The 22,593-nt window shown below is 38.5% G+C and overlaps 1 protein-coding gene across 3 annotated transcripts in view; it reads right to left on the reverse strand.

Moving 5' to 3' along the window:
* The window catches only part of NETO1 (neuropilin and tolloid like 1), a 74,891-nt gene that overhangs the window by 11,408 nt on the left and 40,890 nt on the right, over nt 1-22,593 (reverse strand). For all 3 annotated transcript variants that reach the window (XM_027798270.2, XM_027798254.2, XM_005431990.3), the window contains exon 7: nt 10,995-11,223. In XM_027798270.2, the coding sequence (XP_027654071.1) occupies nt 10,995-11,223 (229 nt within the window). The remainder of the gene's footprint in view (nt 1-10,994; nt 11,224-22,593) is intronic.

Consider the following 22,593-nt stretch of genomic DNA (forward strand, 5'->3'; position numbering starts at 1 on the left):
TAGCACAGAGACTGGCTCAGAGGAGAAATTTGTTGCAGTGTTTTGCTAAGAACAGTACAAAGGATTTATATAGTAAGACTTAATGACCCCATATATCATGTTAAGAAATCCACTTCTCAATAAACACTTAAGTTCAGATATCCATAACTGACTACAACGGCTTCTTCAGAGCAGTTATGGTCTGTTAAACAAATAATAAATGTCATCAAAAGTTTTTCACACACCCAAATATGCAACCATCAACTTGGATATAACAGTATACATATACTGTGTCTTTCAGCCAACTCAGAATTCTGACTGTTCAGCCACACTGGTTCTGCCCACTGTTCAATCTTTGGAAAGATCTGGTATGCCATCTCCTAAGCTGCAGTGACCCTGGTCAGGTGTTAAATTTGTTACAGGGAGGATTTTACTTTAAACTGGACAGAAAGAACTGAACAGCACACATGCGTATTAGCAAGGGAGGGTGTTTTAGGACAGTCCTTATCTATCTGTTGCTGTCATCTGGGGACAGTGAGGGCTGAGCCTGGAGGATACTGTGTCACATCATGATGTGACACATCATATAGGGAGCCCATTAGAGGCACTATCACCCTTTCACATGCTAGCTACAATCTGTTTCTGGCAAGGTGAGCAGCTTTTGGAACTGGGTCTTTCCAACACACAGAAAGAGTCTCACTGCCTGCTCTGAAGAAAAATGTGAAACAGAGAGGGAGAAAATTTATGAAAGGGTCACCTACGAAGACCTAGGCAGCCACACATTCAAAATACATGATAATAATTAGAAAGTGCAGAAGAAAAGAAGACCCAAATGACAAATGGAGAAAGCACAGGGAGTGACAGGAGAACAAGGGGAAAAAAAAAGAAGTCCGAGATTAGGAAAGTTTATGCTAATAAAGCCATAAAGAAGAAGAAAAAAACCCGAACAAAACCACCAAAAAAACCAGAAAACATGCAGAGTGCCATGAAAGGCTTTAGAAGTAAACTGCTGATGACAGACTGCTGTGTTTGAGCAGGCAGAACCTCCTAGATGTCTATGACTTGCTCTTGCCACTTTAAAACCGGTCTGATTTAACCCTGAACACAACAGCAAAGAAAGGATTAATAGTGGAAAAACAACCCCCAAAAGAGAACAATTTAAGGGAGGGAAGGACAGTTGTGCAAGGCAGAAGTAAAGGAATTCAGAAGTATAGTGACAGAAGTCAAAAAGGAGAACTAGAGGAAGGTAGTAAAGGAAGTGAAAGGAAGAGGAAGAAAGAGAGAACTGTATATCAGAAACAGATGACACTTAAGACATTCTGCACAGAAAGGAATGACAAGATATTTTATAGCAAATGAAAAATATTAGGAAATGTTTCAGAAATAACAGAAAAAATAGAGCAGTACAAAAGACATTTTCTGCAGATATAAGAAGGGATTATTATGCAAAGTGATGGCAGGGAGTTCTGGAAATGAAAGGCAAGAAAAAGGAAGAAAAAAGAAAATCTAAGTTTCTCTAAATTGTGCTGTTAAACTATGGAGGAAGGAGATGTATGTGAATAAACATCAAAACTTACATGAATAGCAAGGCAGAGCAATTTCAGATTAAGAACAGCAAACTTAGCATGAGAAACCCCCAAATGTAAGATTCCTAAACCTAATGACAAACAGCCTCATCTTGTTCATGTTTATAAAATTAGTATAGTCAGGTCCTCCCTGTGGTCCCTTGAACCTGGAGCGATTAAGCTGGACAAGAAATCAATATATTTTTCCCATTCTAATGAGGGCTTTTAGCTGGAACGAATGAAAGCATCAAGGGAAGCCGAAAACTTGTCAGTCCCATTGCACATTGGAGGAATTAGGTTTTTTGCCCTTGAAAAGACATATCTTGGGATGCTGCATCTAGGACATTCTACTAATTTTAAAAAAGTTAAATTAATTGGTAGTAAACAGGATTCTTTTACCGCAAGGTGGATCTGGTCCTGATGCTTCCCTGAACTTGTTACCCAGGTGGGCATGGAATCAAGCAGAAAAGGTATGTGACAGCAGCGCTTGATAGCTTAATTTTTGAATGTCATCTGCGACAATGCCTCAATACATTAACATTTTAACCTGAGGAAAGGTTGTGGATGTTTTCACAAAAGGAAGCTACTGCTGTCCTTAGCTTCAACTAGATAGAGCAGCACAGGTCTCTCCACCCCACCCAGCAGAAGACCTGTGTTGTCAGTCTGTGGTCTTCCCTAAGACTACACAAATGTCCTTTATATGAGAGAGCAGCAGGAATGTTCAGAGCTCTGCCTTGGATGGAGCAAGGAGCCAAATGAAAGTTTTTGAGTCAGGATTAGTGGGCAGCCCAGTGTTGGCTGACAGCTATCGATATTGTAGTTGCTGTCTGTCTGCTACAGACTACCTGATCAAGGAGTAGAAGTAGATGAAGCCTTCTTCAGGCAGCTGGAAGAAGCCTCATGTTCGCAGGCTCTGGTCCTTATAGGGGGGTTTCACCACCTCATTTAACCACCTGATATCTGTGAAGGGCAACACACAGGGCACAAGCAATCCAGGAGGTTTCCAGAATGAACTAATGATAATTTCCTGATACAGATAATCAAGGAGCTGATGAGGGGAGCTCTGCTGGGCCTCATAATTTTATAAATAAGGAAAAATGAGTCAGGGATGTGAATGTCAGGTACAGCCCTGGCTGCAGTGATCATGAGATGGTGGAGTTCAGGATGCTGCAAAGAGGGAATAAAGCAAAAAGCAGGATCACAACTCTGGGCCTCAGGAGAGCAAAATTTCACTGTTGAGGAGTCTGCTTGCAAGAATGGCATGGGGGGTGGTCCGAGAAAGATAAGGGTTGCAGAAGAATTGGTTGATTCTGTAAGTTGCTTTCTCTAAGCTCTATATCTGTCTATCTGAACAAGCAGAAAATCAAGTGAAGGCAGCAGATAGCCTGCACAAATGAACAGTGAGCTCCTGACTAAGCTCAAACGTAAACAAGACACATAGAAAGTTCAGATGACTCCAGTAAAAATACAGGGGCACTGACCAAAGATGCAGTGATACACTCAGGAAAGCTGAAGCCCACCTAGAGTTGAATCTGGTGAGGGCTGTCAAGGGCAACAAAAAGGACTTCTACAGGTTTGTCAGCTGCCAAAGTAAGGTGGGGGAAAATGTGAGTGTGAGGCTGACTGAGGCAGGGGACTTTGTGACAAAGGACATGGAAAAGGCTGAGCTACTGAATGCCTTCTTCTCCATCTTTTTTTTGGTGGGATTTGCCTTTTGGAGTTCCAAGCACTTGAGATGAGAGAGAAAGACTAGAGCAGGGAAGACTTACCCTCAGTGGAAGAGGAACAGGTTAGGGAATATTTAAACAAACACGACAGACAGACATGAGCCCTGATACAATACCCCAAGTAGTTGTCTCATGTCATTGCAAGGCTACTCACGATTATCTCTGAAAGGTCATGATGATTAGGGGAGGTTTCTGAGGACTGGAAGAAAGCTAAATGTCCCCCCATCCTAAAGAAAAGCAAGGAGAATCCTGAGATCTAAGGTTCAGTCAGCCTCATCTTGATCCCTCAAAAGGTGACAGAGGAAATAATCCTGAAAACCATTTCCAAACATATGTAGGACAAGAAGAGTGTTGTCTGCATGGACTTATGAAAGGGAAACTATGCTTGACCAACATGACAGCCTTCTACAATTAGATTACTATCTTGGTGAGTGAGGAGAGAGCAGTAGATGTTATGTTTCTTTACTTTAAACCCTGTTTCCCATAGCAGCCTCATAAATAAACTGGTGGATATGCGCTAGATAGACAATGAGTCGGGCTGAAACTAGCTGAACTGCCAAGCTCAAGAAGTTCTGTTAAGTAGCATGAAGTCAAGCTGGAGGCCATTCACTAGTGATATACCCTAGGGGTCAGTACTGAGGCCAATACTCTTTAACCTCTTCATTAATATATTGGATGATGGGACAGTGTATCCTCAGCAAGTTCACAGGCAGTGCAAAACTGGGAGGACTTATTGATGGACCAAGTGGTTGGGCAGCTGTGCAGATGGGTCTTGGCAGGATGAAGAAACAGGAACTTCAAACAGATCAACAAAAAGAAATGCAAAGTCCTGTGTCTGGGGAGGAATAACCTCATGTACCAGTACATGCTGGGGACTGACCATCTGGAAAGCAAGTTAGCAGAAAAGGTGCTGGTGCACACAATAAGTTGACCACAAGCTAGCAATGTACCCTTGTGGCAAAGGAGACCATCAGTATTCTTGGCTGCATTAGAAAGAGTCTCATCAGCCAGTTGAGGGACATGATCCTTCCTCTCTACTCAGCACTGGTGAGGCCACATCTGCGGTGCTGTGTCCAGTTCTTGCCTTCTCAGCAAGACATACTGGAGTGAGTCCAGCAAAAGGCCAAAAAGTCTGTTAATGGCTTGTTTGGATCATCTGACCTAAGGAGAAGCTGAGAGAGTTGGGATTGTTCAGCCTGGAGAAGGGAAAGCTCAGAGGGGTTCTCATCAGTGTGTATGAATACCTGATGGGAGGGAGTAAAGAAGACAGAACCGGCTCTTAGTGGTGCCTGGTGATATGTCAAGAAGCAATGAGCACTGAATGAAATACAGGAAATTCCTCTTGAATGCAAGAACAAACTTCTACTTTGAAGCTGGTCAAACACTGTGTAGTAGCTGGTTTCCCAAAAAGGCTGTGGAGTCTCCATCACTGAAGATATTCACAACCCAACTGGGCACAGCCCTGAGCAACCTGCTGTAGCTGACCCTGCTTTGAGCAGAAGGATTGGACTAGATCATATCCTGGAGTCCCTTCCAACTTCAACCCTTCTGACTCCCTGAAAAGATGGTTTCATAATTAGGTTAAAAGTAAGTCGGGAACATGCAGATATGTTATTTCTCCTGTGTCCCAAAGCTGCCTGGAGTCAAGCTCTGTCAAGAAATAAGTGAAACAGCCTGTTCAGCATAATGAACAATTCATAATGATTATAATGTAAGCGAGCAAATTAGAACTATACGTATAATTCAATCTGATATATTTTAATAACTTCAAGTCTTTGATAAATTGTTGGATTTTTGCAGCATGGAAACACTATAATTTAAATTAAATCACATTTTAAAGAATATTAATAAAGGTTATTTTTCTAGTTTTTATGTGAACCAATATATTGTTTTGATGTAAAATTATAGCTTATATAAAATAATATGTATTAAACAAAAAGTTTTAAACACTTTCATTCTACATTATTTTTAATGGTAATATCTTCTTTTTAAGAATTTTGTGGTATGTGTAGGGATATCTTGTATCTTAATATGCAAACATTTTTATTTACATAAAGTTAAAAACCTGTAGTTATTGAATTAATTATAATGTAACATCTTCTGCTTTACAAGTATTTATACTCAACACAAGATGGTGCACTTATCCTAGAAGATATATAAGCAAGTGAGTTAACAGAAATGGACATGATATCCCAGAATCTTTTACACGTTTAGGAAACATACTTTAAAAAATCCTATAATAATAACCTTTTTTCTGTTATCTGGCATGTAAATATATTTTGTTCATAGTACAACTTAGGAGGTTGCAATAATGATCATATTTCCAGAAGGTTACCATCACAATATTAAAAAACCCCTGAGTTTAGTATTTGAAAGTTACTGCTTTCAAAACTCATAAAAATTGAGCCAATGGAATTGACTTTATTTTCTTACTGTTGGAAGGTTTTGGGGGTGCAGATGGGACAAATAATCTATACTTTTTCATTTATTAATGCAAGATGATAGTAAATTCTTTTAATCCTGAATAGCTCTAAGGCAGAGAAACATAAAGAACGTTTATAGTTCTTCCATATGCCATGTTTACAAAGTAACGTGAAACAAAAGCAGTTCTATTTTATACCTAAAAAAACCCCACCTGCTTCCACTGAGACAATAAAATAATCACAAGTAATGCATGCACATTTATACTATAAAATAACAATATTTATAAAGCACTATAGCAATTAAATATTCTCTGTGTTATTAATAATTATTATACTGTTGTGATGTTATGACATTAATAATAATAATAAAAATATCTTTGTTTGTTGGGCATTGTTTTGCTGGACATTACAAGATACTTTGGGTATAAAATGCAGACACGGCCAAGTCAAAACATTTTTACAAGGTGAGGCCAAAAGCTGATTTATCATGGACCTGCTGTGAAGCCTGGCTGTTCCACTTCAGTGCAGTGCCTTCCCTGTGCATTTGCACTGTTTCTAAGCACGATGCAGGGTTAGCGCAACTTCTTTGCTTCTAGGGAGTGAAGTAGTTCTGAGCAAGCTACCTTGGGTGTCTATGTCATACTTCATTGAACCATGTAGATTTACCCTTTGAGCTTGTTTCAAGACAGGGATTTCAGTCCAGGACTCACTAATCTTAGATGAATGTCCTACCCTACTTTAGGTATTTTTAGGCTTCTTTCTTTTCCCCCCTTCTTGTCATGACCTTTTGGAGAGATCTTGCTTTCTCCTGAGGGTGAACAGGAAATTTCTGAAATCTTAACAATGGTTAGATGTGAGAAATATTTTCTGCTCCACTTGTTAGACATTTCACACCTACTCCTCATATACTCAAGATAGCTCATTGCATCATGCTCTGCACAAGAATTCTTGAGTACGTGAAGTATAGATCATCCTTGAAACAGAGGAAGACTTCTTTTCTCAGCTTCTCTGAGGAAAAGTACTTCAGTCATGCTGAGAGACTGTTCCACTTTATTAAGATTATAAAATTATGAAGATGGTTAAAAGCAAGTAATCTTAATTATTAATATTAAGTAATTACTTATTTTTTCATTTGACACTAATGAAAAAATCTTATTAAAATATATCTGTTAGAAACTTGAAAATGAAATGTGTTTAATACTGAATTTTCTTTCTCAGCCACCTTCAGTCAGCTCTGTTCAAGATAAATGTAACTTTTACAGATAGTTAATACCAGATACATATCAGTAATCTAGTCTTTAAAAAACACTTATATGTGGTTTCATGGGTTTTTTTGATATATGAACTCACCAGAGAATGGCAACTCAGGAGCACATGCTCAGAGCTCCATTCTGTGTTCAGTTTATACACTATGCACCACAAACTGTTATTTTGTTCAGGGTCAGAGAGTCTTTGGGATGCTTAGCCAGTGAGGGCTTTTCAGTAGAGGTAGCTGCAAATAGCACAGAGGGGAAGAAAATCACAGATGAGTGCTCACCAGCAAGAAAGCAACACCAGTGTTTTCTTTTTTAAGTGTTAGTGTGGAAGCACAGAGCAAAACCAGTAAAGCTGCAGCCTATTTACACTACTAAGTCCTTGCAATGGGAAACCATCTTTTCACGTGTTACACTTATTGGTTTGTTGTTCCCTTCCTCAGTAGTTCCCTTTGCATTACAACAATAACAGTCATTGTTACTACTGCATACCTGCAGTATTTTCCCTATTAGAAAATTGCCCGTGCTGGTGTGATCATCTTCAAGGATTCTGGCTGTAAACAAGGACTTGAGTGTTGATACTTCATAAAGCTGTGCACTATTTTAAACATGGCCCTAGATTTCTAGCCAAATATTTTGTCAATAAAAGGAAAATAAGAACAATAGAACTTATGCTGCTATAGGAAAACCATGTGTGACAGGGCTTTAAAAACACTTAGAGCTGAAAAGGAGAACAAAATAAGAGAAGGAATGATATTTTTCAGGTCTGGGGTTTCTGATGCAGGGATGGAGAAGGAAGCAGTGCTACCAAATAGCAGTCAGAGGTGAAAGAACATCTTGCCTGCTGTGCATACAGAGGGATTTTCTCTTATCCCATATGCCTTGGTTCTACGAATCTGCTTTTTGGTTAAAGTGTAGGTGTGTCTGCTCAGGAGCAGCTCTTTGAAGAAGCTGTAGGTGTAGCACGTCTGTCATTAATCAGGCTGGAGATCACTCTCACAGTCATGGAAAATGAAATGAACAGTTAGTCAGTGGCTGAAACAAAAGACTCCATTTTTCAAGACTTCTTACTAGATCAACAGACACTTTTTGATGATACCAGCTTTCTTGTTTTTCTTTTTATGATTCTTAAATTTATTTATTGGATATTTAAAATCTGTTATACAAGTGACTACCATACACAAAATATGATTTTTTATATATATATATATATATATATGTTTAGAAGACATACTAAGGATTAAAAAGGTAAGGACATAAGCAGACAAAGCCCATAATGACAGTTGGAATAGCTAATAATGCTGATCACAAAATATCAGATCATCACTCTAAATTATCAGCTATTAAAAATTAATTGGTTTTTAAGTGTTACTTAGAGCTCTACTATTTTCATGATGTGAGAATCATTACGGGTTTTCTGGCACCGGAAATTTAACAACCTCTGTCATTGTATGCCTTTCCTTCAGACATATTTACAGTACTGCTGCTCTACAAAACATCACTGCTAGAGCTTTGGAAACTTGTAAGACCACCTTTAGACACCAACAAAAGAGAGACATATTTCAAATGTAATTGGACCACACTGATCAAACTGTATGAAAATAATAATGTAAAAAATTTCTTTAAGACTTCTCTGCTCTACACAAATGTCAAGACCCCAGGAAACAGCTCTATAACAAGAATGAACACTGAACAGACTCACACAGAAAGAAAACATTCCTCAGGCTAAGTAGCCTGTTTTCACAAAAAACCCAAACCACTTCCAGTTTACAGAGCCTTGTGTAAGGGAAGACTCACAATCTCAACAACTTAACTCCACACTAAGGAGAGGAATTTGGGGAGCTACAGATCATGACACCTCCTGGTCATTCCCACAGCAACAGTAAATGCAGGAATTTTACTTTGTCACTTTTTCCGATGCACATGGCCACAACATAAATTTCATTTTCTATTTTGTTTCTTTCTCATCTCTAGGTGAACAAAATAGCTTTTTTCCTCTTTCTTTGCCCCCGAGCAGAGACACAGGTGTCTGTTCCCTGATGTACATCTCCCTGAATGAGGTCTGACATTCCTTCTCTTCCATGCAGATGATCTAATTATTCCCACACGCTGCTGAAAGACATTGCAGTTTACATTCTATGAGCTGTGTCTCGCCAGTGCGCACACCGGACATCTGCTCTAGCTGACTCCTGACAGCCAGCTCTGTCTGAGGCATAAGGCAGCACTTACAGACAACTGACATGGCACAGAAAGTACAGTTTGCATCACCTTTAAATCTTTAAAGTCAATTTACACCATTAAAAATACAGATGCAGCTTCTTCTACTATTTATGAACAGGCTGTGTATACATATCTCAAAGCACAATTTAGCCCTTAATAAATTTTCAGCTTTTAGTGCACAATGTTTATTCAGAATAAATTTAGAGAAAACACATCATGTTAATATTTTCAACTTCCCAGTCAGAATACCATGCAGTATAAACTATCGTCTGTTTACAAGAATGGAGTAGCTCATAAGATGTAGCATGTCAGGTAAACGTCTTGGAATATTATAAGAGAAAAGCCCACATTTTTCCTTATTTTCCTTTAAAATATGAAAGCCTTGCAAACACACACTTATTCAAACCTTCATTTCAAGTTAGTCATCATAGCACTTCACTCTCCAGTTCTTTATACGCTATGAACCTCCAATGTCTATGCAGTTGTTTCTAAGGTAACAGATCAGGATGCCTTGTGAAAAAAATGAATCAGATCTTGAATATTCAAGACATCTCCAGTTGCAGAAATGACAGAAGGGCAGTATCATCTCAGCTGAGGGTTCTGAATATCTTTTAGACCCTGGCCTGATTTACAGACAAGAAAAATATAATCCACCCTAAGGCTGAAATGTGAGAATACAGTGGCGTATGCAGTTTCAGGCACATGGACTGTCAGAAATTTTTAATCAGAGCCATAATTAAGGAATTACAGAGGTTGCTTTCAACAGAGTCTCATTGCCTCATTGCAGGGTACACACACACAGAATACAGATGAAGAAAGTGTTTGGTAGAAGTGCACCTTCATTCCAACCACTGACAGCCACACAGGAATCTTCCTGTCAGACATGTGATGCACAAACCAAAAAATACATTAAAAACAGACATGAATCAGCATGTGAAAATAAATGCATATTCTCCTTCCTCAAGGGACCGGTATTATTTCCATCAAAGAAAACAAATCAATATCTTTCACAAGTGATTACCTGAGTCAGTTATTTTAAGCTAATGAGATTATTGCATTTTGTTGAGTGGGTTTTGTGGTTTATTTGTTTGATTGGGGTTTTTTGGTTGTTTGGTGGTTGTTTTTTTTTTTTTCTTAACTGGGTAGAACTACCTTTTGTTTCTTTGAAAGGCTGTTTTCCTTATTATCTGGGTCCAGAAATCATATAAACGTATGAATGCAGGCAAGGTGCATAGAAAGAGTATTAACCAAAACAACATGTAAGACTTTTAGAAAGCTCCTGTTACTATAAAAAAAAACCAACCCAACAACTAAATTCTTTGCTTAAAAGTATCTGACTTATATGTTTATTGATATATGCATTCTGGGATATGCACAAATACACCCACCAGCTGTGATAAAACAATCATAAGGTATTTTTCAAATGCCCATCACAATGAGACCTAAAAAATAACATTAATAGAAAAGGATTAGGCTTGATAAAAACCTTCACAGCTGTATTATTTTCTGCACTGTGTAAGGAAAAAGACACAGCAGCCCAGTAGCTTGGGGATCAGACAAAAGTCACAGTCTTATGACAGGGCAGGTCGTGACTACTCATAGCTGTCTTCCTGTCTTTGAATCCTGTGCTCTCTCTGAATCCTGAGCTCTGTCTACTGCACTACAAATTATTGCACACTACAAATGCTTGGCATAAAAAACTGTTCTGAAAATTTACATAGCTTGTTTGGGAACATTTTTCAGTGACTACTCTGCATAAAGAAAACATTAACAGTTTTTGGGACCATTCAACAAACTGAAAGGCAGATGCATTGATTAGGTTCTTACGTTCTTGGAAAGATGTGAAGAGCATTTGGAATCGGCTGTTTCGACTGCCTTCATCTGCCCACATGCGGATCACTCCGAGACCTGTCCGCAGCATTACATCATTAGCAACAGTGCTGCAAAACTTTGCTTTCAAATCCTCCACAGAGCTGCTTCCATCATAGACAGCTACAAAATTCCTTTTGCATTCATTGGAATTCTGCATCTCGTAGTCCAAGAATCGCAAATAGATCTATGAAACAACAAAGGCAATGTGTAAAGACATTTGAGAATGACTAAACAAACATTAAACACCTTTGTTCTACCTTGTGGGAGAAAGACTACACAACACTACTACCAAAATTATTTTTCTGGAATTTGTGATCCATAGGCCACTTCCCTGGAAGGACACTAATGTTGAAACTGAATACTGTGTTTATACTTCCTGGTATTTTGTCTTGCTTCAAAGTAGAATCTAGCAGAAGATCTAGATTTTCTAATTATTATTATTATTTGTTGCAGTAAAGTCCTAATCTCCAAATACATACCCGTGTTTGAGAAGTATGTACAGCAGTCCTTCAAGCTGAAGGACAGACAAGCTAGACATTTCTTCTTTTGCTGGCTGGCACAATATTACTCTATTACTTGCCTGACATGGAAAATAATAAGGCAAATAATTGCTGCTTCCTCCCCAGAGTCAATATGTGTCATCTTTATGATATGTCTCAGCTACACTGATTCAGGAAGTAAGAATCTGGGAGCCAGGCAAAACTCAGTCATTAATCTTTTCATGTTTCCTCAAGCAATTTGGCCACCATCTCAGCTTTTCTAAACAAAGCTTTATGGTATATATCTTCATAATTTAACAGGGCTGAAATCAAGCATACTTCATGGAAACTGCTTGAAACCTAGAATTTTTTTTAGGAAATGTCTCTTACATACAAGCTAAGTTCTCTCAAAAAGTAATAGATGTATTTCTCTTTGCAAAGAAGTCTTTAAATCTACTCATAAAGTAGCAGGGGTGAGAAGAAAATGCTATTATTTGATATAAAACTCTAAATGGTCTTTAATAGGGAAAACCACTCATTTTAAAAGCAATTGATAATACAAGCAACATCAAATATTCCAGTAACAGAGAAGGCAAGTAATATTTTCAATAGACACGTGAGACATAATCAAACTGCCAAGCATACCCAGAAGACTTCAGGAGAATGATACGGAAAGGTGAAGTAGGGCAGAAATAGCACAAAAAGCCAGTAAACATAGCCAGCATCCAGCTATACGCATCTTCATTTGAAAACATAAGCAAAAAGAAACTACTGTATTAGACACCAGATATACTTCTTTACAAATAATCTTAACTTCAGGTAGGTTTTTACATGACAGAACAATTGCTTAAAAACCTTCTCTGCATTTGCACAAAGTACACAAACATAGCATATTGTAGTAGCAACAGGACTCACCACTTCACCTCATTAAAATATTAAAGCTCATATAGTTTGAGAATTATGTGCTATTAAGCAGTCTGACACTTTTACTAATAGCTCATATCTTTAAATGAACCTTTTCAGATAGTGCATTATGATACATTTTGATTCCTTGTTACACTTTGCAACTGGTCTCTCTGAAAAGAATGTTTGTAAAACAATTCTTACTAACATGAAATTTGTTATAGTAAGTAAGCTTCATTTTGCTTGCCTCACCTTTTTCTAATGTTATTTCTTACAGTAATCCTTACTTATGTTCCAACATTCCCATCTTCCAGAACTCAGAGGAATATATTTCAATTAAATTGCTGTTAAGTGAATTCTACTTTCACCATGTTTTTTAAATATTATAAATCAAGGAAGCTGTTTGTATTCTCCACAAAATGGAACATTAACAGCAACACACAAAGTAATAGGAATACTTTCTATAGTGGTTACAATTTCATTTACTGGTTGCTCCACCCCTGCACTGGAATGAAAAGTTACTAGAGTTCAGTCACCTAGCATTGCTGAAATTTTCTCATAGTAACCACCACTTTTTATAAACAAGTTGTCTTGAAAAGTCTTGCTATTTCCTCTTCTACTGGGGGACATGCAGTTTCCATTCCTGATAAAGCAGGTCACCTACTTCCTTGGTGAAGTCATATTTAAAGGCTTGTTTTGAACTCTGAAGATTTGTTGACTTCAGAAAATGGATTTCTGAAGTCCCTCTGCACTGGCTACATCCCTTTACCAAGTCTCTGTTTCATTCTCTACACTCTTCCTCCCTTCCCCAGCTGCTCAGGTACCTGACCCTTAACTCCCTGAGCTCCAAATCTTTGTTCTTGGTGTTCTTCAGCTGTTCAGATAATTTCTGCTTTGCTGATATCTGACTACTTTAGTTTCCCAGGTAAACCTCATCTTCAGTGTGGCTCCTGCTTTTTTCTGTTTATATAGCATCAGCCACTTCCATGGCCAGAAGGCCGAACTGCTGACATTCACTGCCAGCTACTTCCTAGTAACTGTTACACTTCTGATAGGAAGTGTATGAAAATGTGCAGAAATTAACTGGAACCAAACAAAAACCAGCAGCAAAAGGCCAGTGAGAAAAATACAGACAAGAACTTTGGATGAGTCAGTGACTCAAATGCAGAACTGGGGTGGCCAATGTGTGATGGGCTCTTACTCCTCACTCTCATGGTTTGATAAGACCTCTTTTATTAGCAGCTCCTTGGGTCCAGCTGGCACAAGCACACTACTGTCCTGCCAGAGCAAGACTATGCATGAGGGATGGAGGTATGGGAAGAGGTAGCACCACGATACCCACATCTAGCAACTGGCCATAGCTGGCACTCATCAGACAGCTGCTTCTGTGTGCTAGAGAACAGTTGCTCCTGCTCAAAACAGAGCGAAACAGGCACTGTGAAATCCTGATACACAGCTTCTCCTGTAAAGCTGCTGAGATAGTCCATTGTCCATCTCTGCATAAAATTTCACTTAGAATGGGGAGAAAGGTACACATTGCTTTTCTTTCCTCCACTAACGGAAGCAGCCTGCTTCAGATGGGCGCTTGCCAGCTTTGTCACAGGTAATGCAATAAAAACCTTCTGCAGCTGATTATACGAAATGTTGTATACACATGACTGAACTGTTTTCCAGAAAACAAAGCATGTCAGATAAATGTGTTACAGAGAAGCACAGAAGGCTTCCAACATGAATGCCTATCATATGTATACCATCTGTATGTTGCAAAATATCATATATAGATATGACAGACTGTGCAGATATAATGCCATGTACATATATAACCTTTTTATCTTATTCCACTCTTTCAGGAGAATTCTTACCTACTCCAGGAAAAAAAAAAAAAAAAAAAAAAAAAAGCCTTAGTCTAACTGCAGAACAATGTTAAAACTATACTTGACATAGTGGGGGAACGACCTCTTATGCTTGCTCACTTGTTCTCTATTTCTACCCTGCTGTCTTATAGATATACAATTACCTATACATATGTATGTATGTATAAATATATATAGGCAAACATTTATCTTGTAATAGGGTATCCCATTTCAGCATTGAGAAGTAATGTATTTTCCATTCTTACCAGAAATGTTCTAATGCTAACTGTGGTTACAAAATGCCAGCTCTCACAGCCATTTCCAGCATTCATCAATTATTCCTGATCTCTTCAAATAAATTGTTCATATAACAATACAGCCAAAGTCTTATTTCTCTGAGCTTATCATTTGACATTCTCTAGTTTCCGGTGGCATGCTAGCCTTATAAAATAATGAAATATTTCTTAGAGTAGCAGTTATAAATGCTGAGAAGGAATCAAGAGAACAATAACTTAGCGTTTCACTTTGACTCTTTCAGTGAAGAAGCCAACTTTCAGTTTTTCTCAAGCATGAATTCTGCTGTTGGCCATACCAGTTCATTCCTGTGTGTGATAAATTCAGCTAAGATCATAACATATATAGACTTGATAGGTATGGGAACCACTGGAAAGAATATTTGACTTAAAATTCTATGTTCACCCTTCATAAGAATAATAGCACCTTCTTCAATGGCATGAAGTTTCATAAATTAGAGAAAATAAATTCCTGATATTCTGAGATGACTTGGAGTTTCATTTTCATAGTCTCCTTTGGAGATGACTATTATTAGAACTTTATATAAAGTAATGAGGACTTGATAAAAACCTCTCCGAAATCAGTGGGTATCTTTCCATTTACTTATTTGGATCAGACCTATGCATTCAGACTGCAGTGCATTTTTAAAAACTGGAAACTGATTGCACAAACTGACAACCTGATATTGGATCAGATTTTATTTTAAATAGCTGGAATAATTTAATTGTATCTGCACGCCTATGCCAATTTTTATGGGTTTATTACTATATATTTGCCATTGTTCCTGTCACTGGCTGTAAGACCCACACTGGCAGAAGAAAATGACTAATAAATTGAGTTCCCCAGGGAAAGAATAAAACTGATTTTATGACAAACTGTTATCTAAGGCAAAATGTTCCTGATACATGGTTTTCTGAATTCAGTGGCAATATTCTCATTACTTTCACTGGTGTGTGGATCTCCCTAAAAGAAATTAAGCACAAAGTGAGAGAAAAATTATCAGTTTTTCTAGTTATTTCATTTACTGAGATCTTAGTCATTACTTCTACCAGCAATGGATAAGAAACATTGTTTCCCCTAAAGAAAACAAATGAACAAAAAAAGAGGTCACAAACTCAAATGCCACTATCTGCATTCATTAAGCATTTTTTCATTGATGCCAATGGGAATTTCTGGAATTAACATTTCTGTAGATATGGACACATTATTTTAGCACAACTGGGACATTCTTGTTGAAGAGTACATCTTATTTGAAAGAAGCAACATATCTTCTTCTTTCACATTTTTTGTTGTAAAGTTTTAATAAAACAATTTCCTCAAATGATCAGTTCCACATTATTTAGAACAAGTTGCTAGTGCACAAGTATTAGCTTTTGCTGAGCTTTGAGATGTCGCTGCAAATGCCAATGCCATTAACAACAAAACTGATAAAGCCTCACTGCAAATTTGACATATGTAATTTACACCCAGTCACATTATATTTTAAATAATAGTCTTGTCACCTTTAAGGTTTTTATTGCCATCATAAGAATGAAAAAGGAAATGCTGCCTAAGTTTTACTATTTTTTTAATTTAAATTTGAAAACAGAATTTTCTGTATATATTAGGAAAAAAAATGATTGTAAACTATGAATAATATATCACCTCAGTAAAATGGTCAGATTATAATCTCTTCAGAGTGAATAATTTTGATGAGTTCTGCTTTTTAATCAGTCAATGAAGGTTAGGGCTGACAACATGATTGATCAGGGCAGTCAGGAAAAACTTCAAACCATATCCCAGCGTATCAGACTTAATATAGGTGCACAGACATTCAGTCCCCTAAAACCAAACCAAACAAACAAAAAGCCATCGTTCAATTGCCAAAAGTAATTTAGATGTAAGACAAAAACCTCCTCTTCATCAGGGCGTAACATTTAGTTTTCACATATTCAGCTTCTAAGTTCAGTCAATTCTCTTGTAAGCACAGGGACTGGGCTAAATGGTGCGATGTCTTTCCCTGTCACTCAGTGATCAGTTACAGTGCCTGCTTTATTCTGCATCTCATTCAACCCTATGTGACTAACAAAGGACTTTCAAGATGATACCTCCAGCACCAGAGAAGCTCAGTTTGAAACCCAGTTTGTTAAAGCAGATTTTGCAACATTAAATAATCTCCTTCAAGGCAAGAAGACAAGTATACCAGCCTAAACAGCATTAACAATGTTTAGAATTTGTCTCCTAAAGTAGCCTCTCCTGTTGCTTAGATCCTAAACATGTGTTGTTGGTTTTTTTAATCAATGTTACTTCAGCCCAAAAATGTTAAAAGTATATGTTCTTTTTGGGTTTTTTGTTCATTTTGGGGGGGTGGGGGTTGACATTTTTTGGCCTGTAGTTGCTAGTCTGGAAAGATGCTTTGCAGAGAACTCCATACCTCATATTTTCCTCTCCTGGGGCTTGGAGAATACTGTCTGTCAAGGGCGACAGTCTTATATGGTACTTCTTCTAACACCCTGTGATTCACAGCCAGGCTCAGACATCAAAATACCATTTTCCTGAACAAGTGAAGCTCTCTGGATTTCTTTGCTTTGTCCTATTTGTTTCTTCAGACTTCTGTGAGTGCCCAATAACTGACATTAATTCTAACTGTCAAGCTATCCTCATTTTTCTCTCCTACAGTGGCAAAATGCTTGCAAGTGACAACCTTTACAGCTCCTTGGTGCTGTTCTGTTTTTTAACACTGAAAACCGTAGATCACATCCTGATTCTGCTGTTCTCTTTGGCATATGTTTTATTACTTTAATCAGTAAGGTTTTTTATCACTTTTCCTAACAATTATTTGATTTGAGGGTGCTGAGGTTGATTATATTTCTATACCTGAGTGGAATAGATTAATGCTAAGCTAAAAGTGGTTTTTTTGTCAGTGCTACCGTGGCACGTGTATTACCATGCCTGCTAGAAGAGATTCTGCAGACATGATTCTACACACATGCTTGTCTTACATCTTTATCTAACAAAACTGTTTCAAAGAAGTGATTTTAATGGTTTAACATAGGTAATCAATATTTTCTACTTCTTATTTGTTCACCTTGTTCCAGGAATGCTGTATAAGTGTGTTGGGTTTTTTTCATTCATAATATTATTATCATTATGTTAGCAAGGTTCAGAGCTTTGTCAGAGATGGAGCTCATTTGAAGCCTGTAAAAGTGTCTCTGGCTATTAGGTTTTTCACTCTCTAAATTTCATTTTTCTGTAACATTTCAGGAACCACCACTCAAATGGCTCCTATTAAATTTTAGTGTAAAGCTTAAAGCTTCTCTTCTACACCTGATTAAGAAGCCTCCAAAAGTTATGCTAGTCTGCCAGTACTGACAGCTTAAACTGGGTTTTTTTGCAGGTCTCATCCAAGAGCACACGTTTCCACTTCACATGTAAGAACAGAAAATGTTTTCGTTTGGTCAGATTGGTTTATACAGACTTGTAGCCCTGCAATTTGCTTTACCGTGTGTTTCCTCCTAACTGTGCAGGAAACGCACGTGCTAACAACCCAGTCTCTCTCCAGACTCCATTTAATTCAAAGTCAGGCACCTGGAACTGACAGTATCATCTCTCTATATGGTCAGGTACATGGATACAAGATCCACCATGAAAGCAGTGACAAGTGATACAGAGACTTTACCAGGGAGCAATACCTATCCCTTGTAAATATGCAACTGGCTTGGTCCCACTTGGGCCTGTCGGCCATGCCTGGCCTAGCACGTCCTGCCCCCAGCCTTGTTTATCAGTGAGCTTCTGCCCAGCTTGAGCTGGGGCTGGTCCCATTGCCACAGGCGAGCCCAGCCACCACCGCACCCTGTCCGCCATGGCTCGGCCTGCCCAGTTCTCCTCACGGGCCTCACCCTGGCCCCATCCTGTGTGCTGTGCATCCTGCTCCCGCCTCTCCCCCATAGCTCTGCTGGAAACAAATGTCACCACTCACAGGCAGCTCAGGTTTAAGAATATTGCAGTAATATGTCAAAACTAGATACTTGTTATTAAAGTCTTCAGTTTCTTAAGACTTTTGTTAAGTCTTGCATCCTATAACCTGTAAAGGTACATTCTTTGCCCAGTAGCATGCTCAAGTGGGGTGGGAGAATTAGTTATAGCTTTGACTAACTAATTTACAACTTAATTTCATTTCTCGTGGTGTACACACAGAGGGTAGCATCTCTTTTGCTTAGTCTAAGCATACCTCTTGATCATTCCTCCTGAACAGATGACTGGTCCACTGAACCAGATTCAAATTAATGCTTATCTGTCTGTAGTTTGGGTGCTCTTTCCCAAGCTACCCAGAGTTTCCAATTATAAGTATTGCTTAATGGTCGTTTCCCAGCATCAGAACATCATCTTTGTAAAACTTTTATTGCTCTTACTGTCAAATTCTGGGGGTTTTTTGCACACCCCCCCCCCCCCCCCCCGCCCCTACAAAACCTCTCAAGTAACAAGCACGACACAATAGTGTCTTGATGGGGAATTCACCCACCAAAGGCAGCGCTACCTGAGCACGAACATGTGTCCTGTCTTCCTGGGGGGCCTTGTCAAACTCTGCTGACACATCCAATATAAAAAAAGGCTTGTTGTTGATATCATCCTCCAACATTCACCCTTAACAGAAAGCAAGAAAAGACTAATTCTTTTAATTTTCTTCTCTGCCATTCATAAATAGAGATTCTTTGCTTATCCACTGCTGTAGCTAATGATATCTCTGAAGTTTTTCGAATCCCAGTGCAATAACTTGTCCATTCTTTCTCCGGGCTTTGTTGTACAGTAAAGTATTTTGGGATGGGGAGGTTCCTCCAGCTCTTTACTGTTTTGGGCAGGTTGGCACATTCAGTCAGCAGCTCCCATCTTCATTTTCCATTCTTGCTCTGATTAGTGTATGAAGTCAGCTTCTACACAATGTGCAGAACCCCCAGTATTTTTGAACTCTAGACTCACAGCCATCTTACTCAGCCAGAACTGGCTTTGAATGTTTATAAGAAACACACGTGTTGCAATGAGTCACTGTTAAATAGAAGGCTCCAGGTCTACGTATAGTTTGAAGTTGTGTTTAATCTGCCTTCTGCTGTCTTCTGAACTTCCAGAAAGTTTCAGTTCTGCATGCATTTTCAGCATTTTATTTTTTGTGTTTATAAGGTAATCAGTGATTGCTCTATTTTAAATGGGTGCAAGAAATTTGCTCTCCTTTGTCCTATTTCCACTTGCTGATGATAGGAGCAATATTACACCCAGACTGTCTGTTTGAAGCTCAGGCTTAGAGATCTCAAGTTCATTCTCCCTGACTGATCTCATTGCTCCTGTGTTGAGCTCAGACTTGGCTTGAAACTGGAATTGGAAACCAAGGAAAAGACTTGCATCTTGCTACTGCAGACAGTTTAGATTGGATGAGCTTAAGCCAAATGAAATTGCAAGCAGCCCACATTCTGGCACAGTTTAATTAAGAAACTAAAGATGTAAAGATCCAACCCAAATTCTGTCTGAGTAACTGGCCTTTTAGGCATAATTCCCAGTAACAAACTGTGCAGCCCAGAGTACAGGAACATGTGGATTTAAAGACATCTGCTGAGTTCTTACTGTTCTTAGCAGGAGAGCCTGTTTTCATAGGTGCAAGATGCCATAACTTAGAATGATGTCACTAGATTGTTATACTGAATATGTCATTAGTTCAAGGTTGGATAAGCACAAAGGAAGCTGACTGCAAAATATGACAATAGATTCCAGTTCACTTGAATCAGGCCCATAAACATTCTTACTGTAAATCTTACTTCATACAAGGTTTTTTTTAAATTTTATCCACTAATTTCTTCCTTAATATCTGAAAAATTTTCAACTTGTGCCAGTATGGCAATACCATAACCATATGTGTGTATATGCATGTATATGTGTGTATACATACAGATATATATTTGTGTATATATGTGAAAATCACACTAAGAATGTTCAAGTGCTAAATTGGACTTACCCCTCTAAGATTAATCTAACCTTGAAAACTGGGGGTTTTTTATAGCTTGCTGGAAAAGCTGTCAGCCCCACACGTTGGGAAACACTGATTTATGTGCTTGTATATTGCCCTGTCTCTCTACTCAGAGAATTTGGTAAGATGGGAACAGCAAGATTCATGGAGAGTACCCAGCCCTCTGCCTAAAGGTAGGATTAGGGATGTTTCTTTCCGTTTTCATAGGTTGTTACCTAACCTGCACCCTAAGACCACTAGCAATGCTGTCCAAACAAACTTGCTTAACCAGTTGTATCTGGTCTGGCTGAGCCCTCCAGCAGCCCTCCCAGCGCTGTGCTTGTACTGATGGCTGGAAAGGTGGTGATAACACACCAGTGCCCTGACTGCTCCTGAGCAGTGCTCACAGGGCATCAAGGCTGCCTCTCCAACCTCCCCCCTCCTCTTACCAGAAGGCTGGGGGTGGGCAAGAGCTTGGGAAGGGACATAGCCAGGACAGCTGATGCAAAGTGACCAATGGGGTATTCCATGCCATATGATGTCTGCTCAGATATAATAGCTAAAAGAAAGGAGGAAGGGGTAGTATTTGGTATTTATGTTTGTCTTCCAGAGCAACCACTGGGGTAACTGAAGCCCTGCTTCCCAGGAAGTGGCCAAATATCACCTGCTAATGGGAAGCAGAGAAAAACATCCTTTCCTCGCTTCTGCGTGTACAGCTTTTGCTATTATTTCATCAAACTGCCGATATCTTGACCCACATGTTTTTTCCCATCTTATTTTCTCCCCCCTCCCTTTCTGCTGGGGAGGGGAGTGATAGAACAGGTTGGTGGACACCTGGTGTCCAGCCAGGGTCAACCCACCACACCAATCATTCATAATGCCCTCCCTGGTATTTGAAATTTGCTTCCCTAGTATCTAACCTGAATCTTTCTTTTGGCATGAAGGACCATGACTTATCCTATCGACATCAGAGCTCTCCTTCCTCATTGTAAAAGCCTTTTATTATCTGGCATCATGCTCCTTCAAAAAAATCTTCTAGATGACATTGAATAACTTTCCGTTTTTCCTCAGGTTTCCTAGAACTCTCTCATTGCTCTCCCTTCCAGATGCTCTTCAGCTGCTATACATTTCTTGAAATGCAACACAACTTAATGCAAGTATAGAAGTTCATGAAGAGCTAAACTATTTTTAATCCTCTATTAACAGTGGTACTGTGGCATTCTTCTGATACACACTGTGTTTATGGCTATGTAGCTACACAATTTGTATTTTTACATCAGGACTGAAGTCTGGATAAATCCTACAGGTAACTAAACATAGGACTTCTATCAGGGCTTTGAATCATATAGAACTTTAGAGTTAGAACAGGTAAGATTATCACGACATTATCTGTCCGACCAAGCATAAACTGGAATTAAGACTATAGAACAATTTTATTGGCTGATTTAATTGTGCTGATTCTAATAAGCACAACTCTAATGTTGTGTTTACCTGTTTTCTACTAATACATAAGTATATAATGTATACAATAATAACTCATCAGTCCAGTCATTTCATGTCTATAGCTACTTACTGTAGCAAAGCGCGAAGCTCATCTACTTAATCGAAAACCTCTATGAATATTGAATTTATCCAAAAGTAAAAAGAGAGAGAGATTAAAGTATATTCTGGAAATAATTTATCTGTAGTCTTTATGAGCCAAATGTTCAACTCCTCTCCTAAACCTTCACAATGCTGATATTAATGACTTTTTCTATTCTGGAAAGCCTTCCTCCTGCTTATTCAATACCAAATGCTGAAACAGTTAAATATATCCAGGACACTCTGTTCTGAGATTATATATATAATAAAACCAACTTATTTGTTTAAAGATGGCAGAGAGTAGTGGATTATAAATTCTAGCTTTTAAAATATTTCCTGTCAAATAAAACACACTAGAAAAAATAAAATAATGAGTTGTCTTTAACAGAGTGAAAGTAGGTGGGAGGCACAAAGCTGTTCCAGTTGCAAAGAGAGGAGAAACAGTAGTGTAGCCAGCAACAATCAATCCATAT

Source organism: Falco cherrug, chromosome 3, assembly GCF_023634085.1.
Source record: "Falco cherrug isolate bFalChe1 chromosome 3, bFalChe1.pri, whole genome shotgun sequence".
Taxonomy (NCBI): domain Eukaryota; kingdom Metazoa; phylum Chordata; class Aves; order Falconiformes; family Falconidae; genus Falco; species Falco cherrug.